The 17,504-nt window shown below is 54.2% G+C and overlaps 2 protein-coding genes across 3 annotated transcripts in view; one reads left to right on the top strand and one right to left on the bottom strand.

The window, feature by feature from the left end:
• ECI1 (enoyl-CoA delta isomerase 1) overlaps positions 1–4,597 on the top strand; it is a 280,245-nt gene extending 275,648 nt beyond the window's left edge. For both annotated transcript variants that reach the window (XM_054042663.1, XM_054042662.1), the window contains exons 5-7: positions 334–455; positions 941–1,119; positions 4,036–4,597. In XM_054042663.1, coding sequence (XP_053898638.1) covers positions 334–455; positions 941–1,119; positions 4,036–4,202 — 468 coding nt within the window. In that variant the 3' untranslated portion in view covers positions 4,203–4,597. The remainder of the gene's footprint in view (positions 1–333; positions 456–940; positions 1,120–4,035) is intronic.
• An 86-nt stretch (positions 4,598–4,683) lies between these two features.
• DNASE1L2 (deoxyribonuclease 1 like 2) overlaps positions 4,684–17,504 on the bottom strand; it is a 29,658-nt gene continuing 16,837 nt past the window's right edge. The window contains exons 4-9 of the mRNA XM_054042668.1: positions 16,917–17,000; positions 14,017–14,117; positions 8,893–9,005; positions 6,846–7,000; positions 6,087–6,183; positions 4,684–5,313 (exon numbers count right to left, since the gene is read on the bottom strand). Coding sequence (XP_053898643.1) covers positions 5,260–5,313; positions 6,087–6,183; positions 6,846–7,000; positions 8,893–9,005; positions 14,017–14,117; positions 16,917–17,000 — 604 coding nt within the window. The 3' untranslated portion in view covers positions 4,684–5,259. The remainder of the gene's footprint in view (positions 5,314–6,086; positions 6,184–6,845; positions 7,001–8,892; positions 9,006–14,016; positions 14,118–16,916; positions 17,001–17,504) is intronic.

The raw sequence follows: 17,504 nt of genomic DNA, 5'->3' as shown, positions 1-17,504 counted from the left end.
CAAGGAATAGAGGTGAAATTGGCTAGTTCATTTCCCAGGCTGGGAAAGTTCAAACAGTGAACAGCATAAATGGGGGAGGGATTAAAATGGAAAGAATTTAAAAAAAAAAATTAATATAGGTCAGGAATTGTTTTAATGCCTTTTTTTACTCTGACCATGTCCCTTTTAAGATATATAGGAACATGACTTCAAAGCCTTATCCCCAGTGCTGTTCTAAGCACGTCCTGTGTGCGATAGAATGATGCTGTTATGGTGAGAGGAGACTGAGTATTTTAGACCTGGAAGCACGTTGTGGAGATTTAACTAGACCCAGTCTCTTCCTTCCTGCGCCAGGGGTCCAGCCCGGCAGGGGGCTGTCTGATGGCCATGTGCTGTGACTACAGAATCATGGCGGAGAACCCAAAATACAGCATTGGACTGAACGAAACGCAGCTGGGTATTGTTGCACCTTTCTGGTAAGGTTACACTGTAATCAGACAAGTGTATTTATGTGAGGGGACAGGAGCAGTGCTGCTCTGAAATGCGTATTCAGAGGCACCAGAGTCACGGACAGGACAGAGTTTATTTGTATGGATGTAGTGCATAGAGTCCCAGTCCCGTTGCGCTGGGTGCTGTACATACATGTAACAGAGAGACAGTCCCTGCCCTTTAGAGCTTACAATGAAAGTATAAGATGAGAGTATGGGTGGCTGCAGACAGGGGGACCGCAAGGCGACACAGATGATACCAGTCAGTCTGCAAAGCAGCCAGCATGCTTGCCTGACCATTGCTGAGTGGTTTGAAGGCATCCCAGCAGAGGTGAGTTCTAAAGAGGGATTGGAGGGAGGACAGGATGGTTACTTAACATCAGCTCTTTGTTTTGCTGTCTCACTGCTTCTCTTTACGCTTGCTGGTTGTTCTGTGGTTCCCCCGCCTGAGAGTTTCCTCTCCTCTCTCCTAGGTTTAAGGATACAATGGTGAACACTATTGGAAACCGAGCTACAGAGCGTTCCCTCGAGCTGGGGCTCTTGTACTCCCCGCCTGAGGCCCATAAAATAGGCCTTGTAGATCAGTTAGTACCAGAGGAGAAGATACAGAGCACGGCTGCTGCTGTGATGTCACAGTGGTTAGCTATTCCAGGTAAGAGACTTCCGGCCGCAGGAGGCTGCTGCCGTTCTCTGCTCCTGTCAAAGAGCAGAGCCCGTGGCCGGAGTGTGCTGGTCACCTGGCGTAGCACAGTGAGCGTGAGGGAGGGGAATGAGATGCAATCGGAGAGCGAGGCTTAACAGTGCCCAGTTCATCTGCATGTGGTAATGTCAGCAATATTTATCCTAGATTGATTAAAAATGAGGCAGAATAGTATTGGACCAGATCCACTAGCAAACCTCTGAGAAACCCTGGGCGGGCGAGTCCCAGAGGGAAGGTGAACGGCAGAGAGACCCAGGCAATTGGACTATAACGGTTCAGTGCAGCCTCTGGAACCAACTAGAACAGGCCAGCTTGTAAGCACATATGGGAGAATCCAGTGCCAAATAGCCTGGCATGCTTTGGCTCTAGTGAGCTCAAGGGGCCCAACCCCTTGACTGTGTTTGGCCAGAGCCAGCTCCCACTGAAATGAGTGGCAAAGCTGCCATTGGCTCCCGTGAGATCAGGAATGAAGGCAGTGCAATGAGCATATTGGGGTTGAAATGCCACGGATGGCAGGCCGGCCATCTCACCTGGCTAGCGTGGGGTTCAGACACGCAGCTTCACACAGCTGCTGCTGCCATGAGGTCAGTGAGCCAGTGCTGGGTTAGGACAGGGCGTGGAGGGGGAAGAAATTGGAAGCTCGCTGTGTGACTTGGCTCGTGTATGAATGGTGGCAATTTTCAGCTCAGCGTGTAACGAGTCCATGTGAGGGGCATGTGCTGTCCTACGCCTGAAAGCCGTTGGGTGGGATTTAACACAGATCTGAGCATTTGAAACAGAAGGTGCCCAGCCAGCGTGAGATGCGCTCTGGGTGTGCCTGCCACTCAGGGAATGAACTGAGAGAGACAAACCAAGTCTGGGCCTTCCGAGCCCCTCCCCCCTACACATAAGAGCTGGGTGTAATGTATCATTGGATCTCGCATTCCGTTCCCGATTCCTTTGCCTTCTAGAACCTTTGTAATCTGGGACTGACAGGCAGATGCCCAGGATGCTCCCACACATCCTTGGCTTGGGAGCAGGTCCCCAAGCATCTCTTGGGCTCTGCACTCCCAGGACAGGGAGGGTGTCGGGATGCCCATCAGTCCCTGGCCACTTATCCCAGAGGGGAGCAAGTCACCAGTCCCCTCTTGTCTGGCTTCCTGGAGGCTCCAGTGCAGATCTCGCAATCCCCACACTAGGGCCCTGACCTAGTACCGGTCCTTGAAATGCATGTGTATTAACTAGAGTATGTGCTACACAGGGGCCCTGGTGGGTTATCACCGAGAGGAGCCTCCAGTATATGTGTGGGCAGCTGATCTGTTTCTTTCCCAGATTTACACTTGCCCAAATACCTGGAAAATGAAATGTGTGTTGCACTAATGTATTCTCTTGTGTTGCACTAGTAAAACGAAAGGCAGACCTGCTAGAATGACGGTGCTTGCTCTGTATAATGCTGCTGGCAGAGCTAACTTACATTTACTGACTTTAACCCTTGTGAGAACACTTATTTAATTACTGTCTCATAATCAGTGTGCATTATAGCAATCGGACACTGGTGCAGGAAAGGCAAACATTTGGCTAGGAGTATCGAGCACAGCACAAGCAAGTAAATTCTGCTCTGGTGACTGCTCTGGTTTTCAGAGCCAGGTTCACTTCTGCACATCGCTTTTTACAAGAGCTCCATACAAATAGGAGAGGATTCAGTGGAGAGGAAACGCTGGAAGTATAGTCTCTCTGAGGAAAGCTTTAAAAGCATGTGGGGTCTTAGAGGGAAGGTATGAGGCAGAGCAGGGGAGGGCTGGACAGTTTTGGAAACGGAGGTGGTGGGCTGCCATCCGGACCCTGCTGCGGGGTTTAGTTTATGCAACTGGTGGCAGACAAGCTTTTCGTGCTCTCTAACTTTCATTGATCTGTTCCCCACTTGAGAGCTTACTCTTCCCTTTGCCGCGTGTCTGAGCCAGAGATTCCCCACTGGAGGGTTCCTTGGCCATGCTCCCAAGGATCTCTCCTGATGGGGATGTGGCTGGTCATGTCTTGGAGAATGTCTGTGGTCTGGGATAGGCTTCAGGAGAGTTTCTGTGACTGGAACGACTTATGTTCATAATAGCACCTTTCAGCCAAGGCTCTCACAGTGAGTGCAGCAGTGGCTAATGCAAGACCCAGGCTGTCCTGGAAGTGAGGTGCATGGAGAGTGTCCATAGTGTGGTGGGGATGGACCTCCTTAATACATAATGACATTCTCTGTGTTTGGAATGCAGGGCCGTGTCCTCACGCAGCTGGTGTACACTGGTGCAGATTCCTTGAAGTCCATGGAGCAATGCTGAGTGTCACCAGCTGGGAAACTGGCTTTATTGTGCTGTTCTGGGAGCTGATTCAGAGGACATGCCCCAGGGGATGGGGCAGTTAACATTTGTCCATGGTGGTATCACTTGTGTCGACAAAGGGCATTGATTTTTAAGGCCAAAAGGGACCACTGTGATCTTCTAGTTTGATCTCCTGTACAGCAGCCCAGAGAAGTTCACTTGGTTATCCCTGCACTGAGTCCATCACATGTGTTTGACAGAAGCATCTTCCAGAAAGGAGTCCAGTCCGGCTTTGGGGACACCAAGAGATGGAGTGTCCACCACTTCCCTTGGGAGGTTGCTGTGGTGGTTAATCACCCTCACTATTAAAAATTTGTGCCTTGTTTCCAATTTGCCTTTGTCTGGCTTCAGCTTCCAGCTCTTGGTTCTTGGTCTGTCGCTCCCTGTTAGAATCAAGAGTGCGTTAGGACCCAGTATTCTTTTCCCCAGGAAGGTAATTACACCCCGTGGTCCTACTGCTGAGACCTCTGGCTGTAATGTACACTGACCCTGCGCAGCCAACATGCTGTCTCTCTCTACTCCACAGACCACGCCCGTCAGATCACCAAGTCCATGATGAGGAAGCCGACTGTGGACCGTCTGCTCGCCCACCGCGAATCTGACATTCAGAACTTTGTCAGCTTCATCTCAAAAGACGCCATTCAAAAGTCTCTCCACATGTACATGGAGATGCTAAAGCAGAGGAGAGGCTGAGGAAGCGGCCTGCCTCCACATGGGGTCACTGGCCTAGAAGACTGAAGAGCCATATGCCAACCTCTGAACACCCTGCAATAGCTTTAGATTTTTAAAATGAAATATTTTTCAGTGTAATCAATCCGATTTATCTTGACTGTCACCTTAGCCTCCTGTTTCTAGCCCTCTCACGCTAGTGCCTTGTCTTATGGTGCCTAATACTGATGCCTTCTTCCTGAAGGGCTGCAGGAAATGTTTGATTGGATGATCCAAATAAATAAATGAGTGGTCAGCCCGTTGCTACTGTGAAACATCATCCGCTGGCATGGCTGGGGCCTCCTGGCGCTCAGATATTTGCCTTCCGAAAAGCGTGAATGTTAAAAATGTGAATTGTCAATAAAATGTCTTGAAAGGAGGCCAATTGAGAGAGGGACGCTTTGTTTTCCACATGGGCTTGTCTGTCCCTACTGCACTAACTAAAGGTTACAGCTCCTCCAGGCTGGGGAGTGTGACTGTAAGAGCCAAGCGGCTACAGGCAAAGGGGTTGTTTCCCTTCACCTGAGGCCACAAGTTACAGTGTTTACGCATACAGTAATTTTGGATAAGGAAACCCTGGGACCAAGTGCATCCTTCCAGGCAAGTATTGCTTGGAAATCAGGCTGCAGTTGGAGTCCAGCCCAGGTTCATAGTAGCTGAAGGTCTGATAGATGGAGGGTGCTGCCGAGGGCTGAATGGGCCTGGTAGATTGAACCCTGCTTACAACTGGGCTGCTGCAGAGCCAGGCTATGATGGGTGGCAGATGGGCCTGCCAGCTGCTTGTGCTGGCTGTCCTGTGGGTAAGGACATCAGGCATCAGGGCTGCCACGCCGGCATCTTTTGCTAACGTGGCATTGACTTAAACCCTGACTGCACGAGGAGGGCTGGTTCAGCCAATGCAGTTGTCCTGAAGGGATGGCAAATGCTGGTGCTGAGGGTCCTTTTGGGCTGATAGTTACAGTTGGTGGGGCTGGGCAGCCAGGCTCCACTGCTGCAGCGGGAGAGGATTCTGAGCAGGTGCTGGTGAAGGCAGCCTGGAGCTTCAGTGAGCCTTCAGCATCACCTCCACGGGGAAATGGTCGCTGACAGCCAGGGCCTGCATGGGAACAGCAAGTGGGGACACAGTGTAACAGCTCTGCCAGCTTAGATCCACCTGGCGACGTGCAGCGAGTAACCTTCCCAGGGGCCTTTCCCTTGCCCAACCTCGAGACTAGCAACATCCCCAGCTGGGTCTCAGAAAGGGTGAAGATCTCCCTTAGCCTTACAGAGCTAGAACTGTCCCCAAGCTGGAGGTTCCTAGGGGAAGGGCCTGACACCCCTGACTTTCAAGCTGTATGTTTCTAGGGAGAGAAGAGCTTGTTTAGAGAAGTTTTAAATGCACTAGTTATTGTTTTCCTTATCTATGGTGCCCTGTATAGCTATGAACTCCTGGCCACTAAAGACACCTACCCAGGAAGGGACGTAAAAAATAGTTCCCACCACCTTTGCAACAACTCTCGGATGCTGCTGGGCTAGCATGGAGCGCACACAGAGAGTGGGGCGGGGAGCTGTGGTGTACGGAGCTCATCGGTGACCTGTTTGCTTCATCACTTGTGAGTGCTGCAGGCTTCCAAAACTCCCAATGATAAAACCTTGAGAGCTCACCTTTTCCTGGCTGAGTTGCAGACATCCCTGTCATTGTTTCAAAATGTTTTATAAACGAGGATGCTTGGGTCTGGCCAGAGGCCCTGTCTGGTCCTTAAGGATGCCCCTAGTATGACTGTCCCACATAGCCAGGGGTCTACCCTGGAATTTAACAGGCAGGAAGAGCTTCGCTGTCTAAAGGAATTAAATGTTTGCTCTCTGGGGATCAGTTTCAGCCCACGGTACCTCGGCATCCTCCAGTTTGAAAGTGTGTTGGAAATTATAGACAGCAGCAGACTTGGGCTTGATGCTTTTCTTCAGTTTGGAGCCACACACCACAATCCTGGAACACAACACAGGACTCAGGGTTAAACCCTGCACTTTCCAGGGTCTTTCAGATTCAAACACAGCAAGGAAAAGCCCTGACTCTGGGGATCTGGGGTTAGTATCAGTGGGTCTGAGAGAGAGCTCAGTGCCAGGCTAGTCCTCAGCCCTTCTTTTCCCGGCCACCAAATGCTGTCTGCCATTGTCTGTGCCTGGCCTCTGAGAGCGGCTCTCTGCTGAGAAACAAGAGCTAAGACCCTAGGCAAAGAAGCCCCCACCCAAGGCTTTCACTGGAGCTCTCCTAGTTCAGCCACAAGAGGGAATGCAGGCACAGGCAGCCAGCAAAGGCAGAATGCCCTGTGAGTCCTGATCACAACTGCTCTGTGGATCCACCAGACGGAGGATCCCCACCAGCAGCTGCATTCACTGTCATGCACACACCCTCCCACACACAGCCATTCTCCTGACAGGCCAAAGCCACTCTGCCTGTTCTGAGACTTGTTAACAGCCCACCAGGAAATACAGAGAGAACCCTTGGAAATCTCCCCCGTCCACAGGTGGGTCTCTGCCTGAGCCGGGGTCTCTCCCTGCAGGGCCAGAGGAATGTTAAGGCCCCAGGGCTGCGCCACGCTTGCCAAGAGAGGCCTGCCCATTGCGACGCTCGGAAAGGCGGCATCTCACCTGTCGTAGGCGCAGTCTGACTTCCCAACGGTGGTGTCTGCACTGTCAGGGATGAGCCACTCGAACACCTCGCTGGTGCGCAGGCGGATGGACCCCCAGTCCCCTTTCCTGACGTAGGAGCAGTCGGCGTTGAAGTCTCCCAGGAACATGATATTCTGTGGAAGGAACAGCGTGAATGGGCTGGTGTTTGATGCTGGCAGGCACTGGGACCGGGCACGGAAGAGACCAGCATGCAGGCAATAGCTCCATTAGGCATTCTGTGCCTGAGTACGGGCTTTGGGCCCTTTGGACTGCGCTGTGAGGACTGAGTGAAAAGCAGAATTTGCATCCCGGGGAAGGGCTGAAATTTCACTGTTTGGTTTTGTCTTATATTGGGATGAAAAGTCAAAATATCAAAGTTTTACATGGAGTGGAAAGTTTTGATTCGGAAACGTCTAAACCTTTTGTTTTGGGTCAGTTGTTAAAAGGCATGTGCGGAAGATGTTGCATTGCCTCATGGGAGTTGTAGTTCAGGGGCCTTATACCCCCATTCACCCACTGGGCCATGTTCCCTGACCAGACTACATCTCCTGTGATGCAACACACCATGGATCAGGCAGAGGGGAGACTGTGGTGTATCATGGGAGATGTAGTCTATCCAGATATCCCATAGGGGAGAATGGGTAATGAGGCACCTGAACTACCACCCCCATGAGGCTCTGTTGCAGAGCTGGCAGATGCCGTTCACTGCCAAACCTCCTCAAAATTAAATGTTTTGATGCCGTTCAACAATCCAAACCCCTGTGCTTCGGGTCAACATGACCCTACATCAGATAGTTCGTTTCTATTTTCCTGCAGGAAAATCAAAATTTTTCCATCAACATTTTCCCCAAAGAAAATGTTGATTTTGCAGAAACTGCATTTTCCATCAAAAAGGCATTTTACCAGCCACCAACCTCCCAGAGACGTGCTACTGATGCAGAACCAGGCACTAGGCACAGAGCTCTGGCACTCTGCCAGCAGAGGCTGTCCATGCAGGAGCAGCCTCTTGGAACCAGGGGAGCTCTGAGTGCTGGCTGGTGAGTCTTGCCCACATGCTCAGGGTTTAGCTGATCACCATATTTGGGGTCGGGAAGGAATTTTCCTCCAGGGCAGATTGGCAAAGGCCCTGGAGGTTTTTCGCCTTCCTCTGCAGTGTGGCGCACGGGTCACTTGCTGGAGGATTCTCTGCACTTTGAGGTCTTTAAACCACGATTTGAGGACTTCAGTAACTCAGGCATAGGTTAGGGGTTTGTTACAGGAGTGGGTGGGGGAGATTCTGTGGCCTGCGTTGTGCAGGAGGTCAGACTAGATGATCATAATGGTCCCTTCTGACCTTAAAGTCTATGAGTCTGAGTCTGTCTATAAACTGCCCGGTCTGTGCCCCACAGAGCCAGGCCTGCAGGAGGTGGTGATGGCACATGGTCTGCGTCAGAGAAACGTGGGCATTTTTGTGGCATTTAGACACCGTCCCATGGAGCTGGAGACACAGACGTCTATTTACAGTGCGGGTAGGGTGACCAGACAGCAAGTATGAAAAATCGGGACAAGGGGTAGGGGGTAATAGGAGCCTATAAAAGAAAAAGACAAAAAAAATCAGGACTGTCCCTATAAAATCGGGACATCTGGTCACCCTAACTGGGGGTGAGTAAGGCTGCTGTCAGTGGAACTATGCCAGCATCACCCTGAAGCTGTCTGGGAGCAGACTCCAGACCATGGAGTGTCCCAGCCAGCTGTTCTGGGAATGAGATCTCAGCTGATCGCCTGCGCAGCAGGCTCCTTCCTAGCCAATGTGTGGCCCAGAGGCAGCAGCCGATGGACACTGTGGGTTCCACAGGAACTGTATAGTTAATACCAACCTAGTTCTAAGCAAGGGTGAGAGGGAGCTGGGTTCTCTGGCCTGGACGATGAAGGAGCTCAGACTGGATGGTCAGAACGGGCCCTTCTGGCCGTAACAGCTGTGAATCTAAAGCCCCTTCATACGTTCACATGGGTGGGGCTGGGTTTGCACCCGGATACATCTGCTTACGTCAGTCCCCCACTTGTCGATGACATCTAAGTAGACATCGTAGAGGGCGTCGATCTCTGCCGCAGCCTCGCTGGGGGGTGTATGCAGGGGCACCAGCACAAACTCCTGCACCTCTGCAGAGACACAAGTTACAGAGTCATCACACACGTGCACAGAGAGCCCTCTCGCACACATGCAAAGCTCTCACAGACACACACAGTCATCACACACGTGCACAGAGAGCCCTCTCGCACACATGCAAAGCTCTCACAGACACACACAGTCATCACACACGTGCACAGAGAGCCCTCTCGCACACATGCAAAGCTCTCACAGACACACACAGTCATCACACACGTGCACAGAGAGCCCTCTCGCACACATGCAAAGCTCTCACAGACACACACAGTCATCACACACGTGCACAGAGAGCCCTCTCGCACACATGCAAAGCTCTCACAGACACACACAGTCATCACACACGTGCACAGAGAGCCCTCTCGCACACATGCAAAGCTCTCACAGACACACACAGTCATCACACACGTGCACACAGAGCCCTCTCGCACACATGCAAAGCTCTCACAGACACACACAGTCATCACACACGTGCACAGAGAGCCCTCTCGCACACATGCAAAGCTCTCACAGACACACACAGTCATCACACACGTGCACAGAGAGCCCTCTCGCACACATGCAAAGCTCTCACAGACACACACAGTCATCACACACGTGCACAGAGAGCCCTCTCGCACACATGCAAAGCTCTCACAGACACACACAGTCATCACACACGTGCACAGAGAGCCCTCTCGCACACATGCAAAGCTCTCACAGACACACACAGTCATCACACACGTGCACAGAGAGCCCTCTCGCACACATGCAAAGCTCTCACAGACACACACAGTCATCACACACGTGCACAGAGAGCCCTCTCGCACACATGCAAAGCTCTCACAGACACACACAGTCATCACACACGTGCACAGAGAGCCCTCTCGCACACATGCAAAGCTCTCACAGACACACACAGTCATCACACACGTGCACAGAGAGCCCTCTCGCACACATGCAAAGCTCTCACAGACACACACAGTCATCACACACGTGCACAGAGAGCCCTCTCGCACACATGCAAAGCTCTCACAGACACACACAGTCATCACACACGTGCACAGAGAGCCCTCTCGCACACATGCAAAGCTCTCACAGACACACACAGTCATCACACACGTGCACAGAGAGCCCTCTCGCACACATGCAAAGCTCTCACAGACACACACAGTCATCACACACGTGCACAGAGAGCCCTCTCGCACACATGCAAAGCTCTCACAGACACACACAGTCATCACACACGTGCACAGAGAGCCCTCTCGCACACATGCAAAGCTCTCACAGACACACACAGTCATCGCACACGTGCACAGAGAGCCCTCTCGCACACATGCAAAGCTCTCACAGACACACACAGTCATCGCACACGTGCACAGAGAGCCCTCTCGCACACATGCAAAGCTCTCACAGACACACACAGTCATCGCACACGTGCACAGAGAGCCCTCTCGCACACATGCAAAGCTCTCACAGACACACACAGTCATCGCACACGTGCACAGAGAGCCCTCTCGCACACATGCAAAGCTCTCACAGACACACACAGTCATCGCACACGTGCACAGAGAGCCCTCTCGCACACATGCAAAGCTCTCACAGACACACACAGTCATCGCACACGTGCACAGAGAGCCCTCTCGCACACATGCAAAGCTCTCACAGACACACACAGTCATCACACACGTGCACAGAGAGCCCTCTCGCACACATGCAAAGCTCTCACAGACACACACAGTCATCACACACGTGCACAGAGAGCCCTCTCGCACACATGCAAAGCTCTCACAGACACACACAGTCATCACACACGTGCACAGAGAGCCCTCTCGCACACATGCAAAGCTCTCACAGACACACACAGTCATCACACACGTGCACAGAGAGCCCTCTCGCACACATGCAAAGCTCTCACAGACACACACAGTCATCGCACACGTGCACACAGAGCCCTCTCGCACACATGCAAAGCTCTCACAGACACACACAGTCATCGCACACGTGCACAGAGAGCCCTCTCGCACACATGCAAAGCTCTCACAGACACACACAGTCATCGCACACGTGCACAGAGAGCCCTCTCGCACACATGCAAAGCTCTCACAGACACACACAGTCATCGCACACGTGCACAGAGAGCCCTCTCGCACACATGCAAAGCTCTCACAGACACACACAGTCATCACACACGTGCACAGAGAGCCCTCTCGCACACATGCAAAGCTCTCACAGACACACACAGTCATCACACACGTGCACAGAGAGCCCTCTCGCACACATGCAAAGCTCTCACAGACACACACAGTCATCACACACGTGCACAGAGAGCCCTCTCGCACACATGCAAAGCTCTCACAGACACACACAGTCATCACACACGTGCACAGAGAGCCCTCTCGCACACATGCAAAGCTCTCACAGACACACACAGTCATCACACACGTGCACAGAGAGCCCTCTCGCACACATGCAAAGCTCTCACAGACACACACAGTCATCACACACGTGCACACAGAGCCCTCTCGCACACATGCAAAGCTCTCACAGACACACACAGTCATCGCACACGTGCACACAGAGCCCTCTCGCACACATGCAAAGCTCTCACAGACACACACAGTCATCGCACACGTGCACAGAGAGCCCTCGCACACATGCAAAGCTCTCACAGACACACACAGTCATCACACACGTGCACACAGAGCCCTCTCGCACACATGCAAAGCTCTCACAGACACACACAGTCATCACACACGTGCACAGAGAGCCCTCTCGCACACATGCAAAGCTCTCACAGACACACACAGTCATCACACACGTGCACAGAGAGCCCTCTCGCACACATGCAAAGCTCTCACAGACACACACAGTCATCACACACGTGCACAGAGAGCCCTCTCGCACACATGCAAAGCTCTCACAGACACACACAGTCATCACACACGTGCACAGAGAGCCCTCTCGCACACATGCAAAGCTCTCACAGACACACACAGTCATCACACACGTGCACAGAGAGCCCTCTCGCACACATGCAAAGCTCTCACAGACACACACAGTCATCGCACACGTGCACACAGAGCCCTCTCGCACACATGCAAAGCTCTCACAGACACACACAGTCATCGCACACGTGCACACAGAGCCCTCTCGCACACATGCAAAGCTCTCACAGACACACACAGTCATCACACACGTGCACAGAGAGCCCTCGCACACATGCAAAGCTCTCACAGACACACACAGTCATCACACACGTGCACACAGAGCCCTCTCGCACACATGCAAAGCTCTCACAGACACACACAGTCATCACACACGTGCACAGAGAGCCCTCTCGCACACATGCAAAGCTCTCACAGACACACACAGTCATCGCACACGTGCACACACCCAGCCAGCCATGGCGCGCGAACACAGAACTTTCACACACACAGTCATCACACATGTACACTCGCCTAGTCATTGCACATATACACACAGAGAGCCATCTCGCACACATACAGAGCTTTCATACAGACACCTCACACTCACACACACCCAGCCATCATACACACACACTCAGAGCCATCATACATACGCAGTCTTGTACCATAAGTTTGTCCGTCAGCTTCAGTAACACCCTCAGCAGCGCTGCCCTGGGGCGCACTGACCTAGTGGGGACAAAAGTGCCCCCGCCCAGGGGTCATGTTCAGCTCTCTCCCTTCGTCTACATCGGGGTGGGAAAACGTTTGGCCCAAGGGCCACATCTGGGTAGGAAAATTGCATGCAGGACTATGGATGTAGGGCTGAGGCAGGGGGTTGGGGTGCAGGAGGGAGTGCGGGGTGTGCAGGAAGGGGCTCAGGGCAAGGGGTTGGGGGCTCAGGGCAAGGGGTTGGGGTGTGGCAGGGGTGCGGCGGGGGGTTGGGGTGCGGGGTGCAGGAGGGGTTTGGGGTGCATGCTCCGGCCCAGCACCGCTTACCTTGAGTGGCTCCGGGGTGGCAGCAGTGCACAGTGGGGCTAAGGCAGGCTCCCTGCCTGCCCTGGCCCTGCGCTGCTCCCGGAAGTGGCCAGCATGTCCAGCAGTGGCTCCTGGGGGTGGGGTGGGGCAGGCAGCTGCACCATGTGCTGCCCTTGCCTGCGGGTACCACACCCGAAGCTCCCATTGAGTACGGTTCCCCATTCCCGGCCAATGGGAGCTGTGGGGGGCGGTGCCTGCAGGCAAGGGCAGCACACGGAGCCCTCTGTCACCCCCTCCGCCCGGGCTGCAGAGACGTGGTGCTGGCCGCTTCCGGGAGCGGTGCGGGGCCAGGGCAGGCAGGGAGCCTGCCTTAGACCTGCCGTGCCATGGGGCTGGCAGTCCCACAGGCCGGATTGAAAGCCCTGATGGGCCGGATCCAGCCCGCGGGCCGTAGTTTGCCCTCCCCTCGTCTACATCCATGAGTGTCCTGTCCCCTATTAGCCAACATAGCCAGAGCCCTGTGCCCCACTGCGTGGGTGAGAATGGGGAATCTGGAGTGGAGATCCGAGCATCTCACAACATCCCTCCTGTGCAGCTCTCACTATGCACATACGCCAGGTTGTAGCTGAATGTGACTGCAGGGTTCAGTCCCCCGCGTACTGTATGAGCCAGTACCCTCTGCTGGGGGGAGTGGACCCCCACAGCCACACTTCCCAGACCTAGCAGAGTCTCCCTGTCCTCCAGCAGCAGGGCCTGAGCCCAGAGCAGAAGGGCTGGGTCCCTCCCTGCCGGAGATAGTGACAATGCACCCGTCCTGGGGCCATGAATCTGTCACCCCCTCAGCGCAGCACACGAGCCAGCACGTGGCTCCTGCATCGCTCAGAGCTACCCCTTCCCAGACATTCACCCTACTTGGGGATGCGGCTCGCCAGCCTGCTCCAGCTCAGTGGGGCTCACGGCTACTCTGAGTCTCTAACTGGTGCCTTGAGCTCCAGGATGGTGCAAACCGGCGGCAGGGCCCTGCGTGGGGCTGGGCGGGGGTTCAGCAGGGCTGAGGTTACTCCTGCCAGTGGGCTCTGCTTACTCGAGTTGGGGGACGAGAACTTCACGATGAAGGGCGCCCGACTGAAGGTGTTGCTTGGGTCTGGGTACTGGTACGTGGCCACTACAGACACCACCTGCGTCCTGGGGAGAAACAGCAGGGAGAGGAGAGAATCAGTAAGAGGATGGGAAGGGAGCTCTGGCTGTTCATGCCAGAGAGTTTGGCTTGGTAGGGGTTCCCCACCTCTCAGTCCTAACCCACAGCCCCCTACTGTCCCAGCCCTTGTCTCCCCACCAACAGCTGTGCCAGTGCCCCTCAATCCTGACCCACAGCCCCCTACTGTCCCAACACTTGGCTCCCCACCCACAGTTCTGCCAGCACCCCTCAATCATGACCCACAGCCCCCGACCTTCCCAGCCCTGGGCTCCCCACCCACAGCTGTGCCGGTGCCCCTCAATCCCAGCCTGTTGCACCCTGGTCCCCAGCTCCTACAGTGCAGCTTTGTCAGTACATCTCCAGCCTAATGTGTCACCAGAAGGCAGACCTCTCATGCCCAGTGGATCACCTGCTGCTACAGCTCCTCAGTGCTGAGACCTTCCTTGTCAACACAGGAGACGTTGGTCCTGAGGCAATGGGCCAGATCCTCAGCTGGTGTCAGTTGATATAGCTCCATGGCCCTCAATGGCGCTGCCCCCATCAACACCAGCTGCAGCTCTAGCCCGTTGTTCATTAGTTCATTTGTTCAGCTGTTTGAACACAGTGGGGTGGTCTGGGGCAGTAGAGTCCCTTTGGTCCATCTCAGAGCTACTTGCTAAGCCAGCCCCAGGGTGCTGAGAGCATCAGGCAGCAATGGGTCACTATACATTTTGTTCATTTTCGTCCATGACTCTGTTCTCTGTTATTTGACTCGGGTTTTAACACATCAGGACTGCTCGGATACAGCACGATACTGATGTCCTCTAGAGCAGTGATTCTCAACCTGTGGTCTACGGACCCCTGGGGGTCCACGGACTATGTCTAAGGAGTCCACAAAAGATTTAGCCTGAGACCCAGGTGAATGCCCAAGATCCTGCGGATGCCCAAGGAGTGACAGAGCTGCTGAGAGCCCCATAGGCTGAGGAGCCCAAATACCTTGGAGATGCCAGGACCACTGCACCTGGACAGTGTAGGAAGTAGCTCAGGGGAATTAGTCAATGTGCTGGATGGTGTTAGTGTGTTTCAGATGAATGCCCTTCTGACAAAGTGGCAAACATACTTGGCACTGAGCTGGGACCTGGTGGAGCAGGGAGGGACTGGGTCCCCCTACCTGGCTGCCACCCACCCTGGGTGGTGGCCCACTCCCCTGACTAGGGTGACCAGATGTCCCGATTTTATAGGGACAGTCCCGATTTTTGGGTCTTTTTCTTTTATAGGCTCCTATTACCCCCCACCCCCATTCCGATTTTTCACACTTGCTGTCTGGTCACCCTACCCCTGACTGGCCATTAGGCCCTACAGGCCTGAAGGAGAGGGCAGACAGGGCCGGCCGGGGGGGGGCGAGTGGGGCAATTTGCCCCAGGCCCCACAGGGGCCTCCATGAGTATGTCGGAGGCTCCCTCTGCCTCCGTCTTCCCCCATCCCCTGGCATCTCAGCTGATAAGGGGGTGGGGCTGCGAGCAGCGGGAGCTCAGGCCCCTCTGGAAACACCACGCCACTGCAGCGCTGGATGCGGCGCGCTGAGACTCCGGGAGAGGGGGTAAGCGGCATAGTAAGGGGCCAGGGCTGGGCACCCCCCTGACCCCATCCCCCACAGCCCTGACCCCCAGCTCTGAGCCCAGCCCCTCTGAGTCAGGATCTCCCCCGACTCTATCCCCCCCACAGCCCTGACCCCCATCTCCGAGCCCAGCCCCTCTGAGCCGGACACCCCTCGACCCCCATCCCCCCCACAGCCCTGACCCCCAGCTCCGAGCCCAGCCCCTCTGAGCCGGACACCCCCCTCCGACCCCATCCCCTCACAGCCCTGAGTCCAGCCCCTGTGAGCCAGGCACCCCCCAACCCAGAGCCCAGCTCCCCACCCAGCCCTGGGCAACAGCAGCACCACCCCCAGGCAGCTACAGCCCATTGGCACCAACCATCACCATCACCCAGCAACAGCCCATTATGTAACTGCAAATGCATACATACCATTAAAGCATTTAATGTTTTTAAATAATGTATTTAGTGTATTTTCAAATTATTACAAATTAATTTTTGAATGTATTTCACTGGTTATTTTTTACATTTCCAAATATATGTTACTATAGTATTGCAACTTTTTTTTATGGAAGAGCCCCCCAAAATTGCTTTGCCCCAGGCCTCCTGAATCCTCTGGGCGGCCCTGAGGGCAGATATACTAAATCTGGCCGTTGGAGCACACAGCCCTGAGGGAGGGCACTCATATTGATTTTTGCCCCTTGGCAACACTGTCCCAAGACAAGGGGTGATCGTACAGACTCAGCTGCGGGGAAATAATAAACCTCACCCTGCCCCAAGAGGGGATGGGGGGTGCTTGTCCCATGACGTCCCCCAAGCAAATATTGCCCAGGCAGGAAATGCTGCATGTGGGACATGCTGCCCAACGGATGTGTTTAGAAGCATGGAAATACACAGCTACTGTGACGCAAAGGGCCTTAGCTCTGACCCCCAGGTCCCAGCCCTCACTCTCCCCAGACCATGAGATCGCCTTGTGCCCAAACACTATGGGCCTCAGTCTTGTTTAAACTAAGACCCCTCTACACCACCCTGCCAGCTTAAAGGGGCCTGAGAGGAGGTATGAGGGGCCACTCTGTGTGAGGCCAGGAGCACCACAGATGCCGTGGGTCAGGTTCCCCAGGAGTTGCTGCTGATGTACACAGGGGGAGGCAAGCCAGGCCTGTCTCCGGGCTGGCAGCTGCTGATGCAGCCTCTCCCATGAGCCCCGTTACCTGTAGATGAAGAGGTACATCTCCATGTAGTTCTCCCGACCCAGGGGCTCGCTGATCTCATAGCTGTACTGATGCTTTGATGCACTGTGGGGGGACACAAAGAAGAACAGCGATGATGACCTCACAGGCTGGCCTCGGGTCTGAGCCTCCCTCTCCAACAGTGTCAGTGGGGTGCCCCCAATGTACCCAGCGAAAGTGCCAATGGAACCAGGCCTTGGGCGCAGACCTGACAGATAAACACTTTCAGTCCTTCATGAGCCATTCCCCACTTTACTCTCCCTCTGCTTCCCTTTGCCCTGCACTTTGTGTGGGGTGGAGGAGGGTCCTGGCACTAGGCACTTACTTGGCACTCAGGTCTTCTCCCTACAGGTACCAGCTAATTAGGCAGCCCACAATGCTCCTGCGCCCTGTGCTCGCACCTTTCACAGCTGATCTCCAGCTTGCACTCTTGTGTGGGCCCTCTGCGCGCCCACCAACTGCAGAAGCTGAAGGAGACTCTCTCACTGTCAGGCCTAGGACACATGGTTACACGCCACCTGCTGCTGCACAGGGCATGAGTCCCCTCCTGACACTGACACAGCCCTATGC

This window comes from Malaclemys terrapin, chromosome 10 (genome assembly GCF_027887155.1).
Source record: "Malaclemys terrapin pileata isolate rMalTer1 chromosome 10, rMalTer1.hap1, whole genome shotgun sequence".
NCBI lineage: Eukaryota > Metazoa > Chordata > Testudines > Emydidae > Malaclemys > Malaclemys terrapin.
The sequence above is the reverse complement of the archived record's forward strand: the minus strand, read 5'-3'. Positions and strand labels throughout refer to the sequence as shown.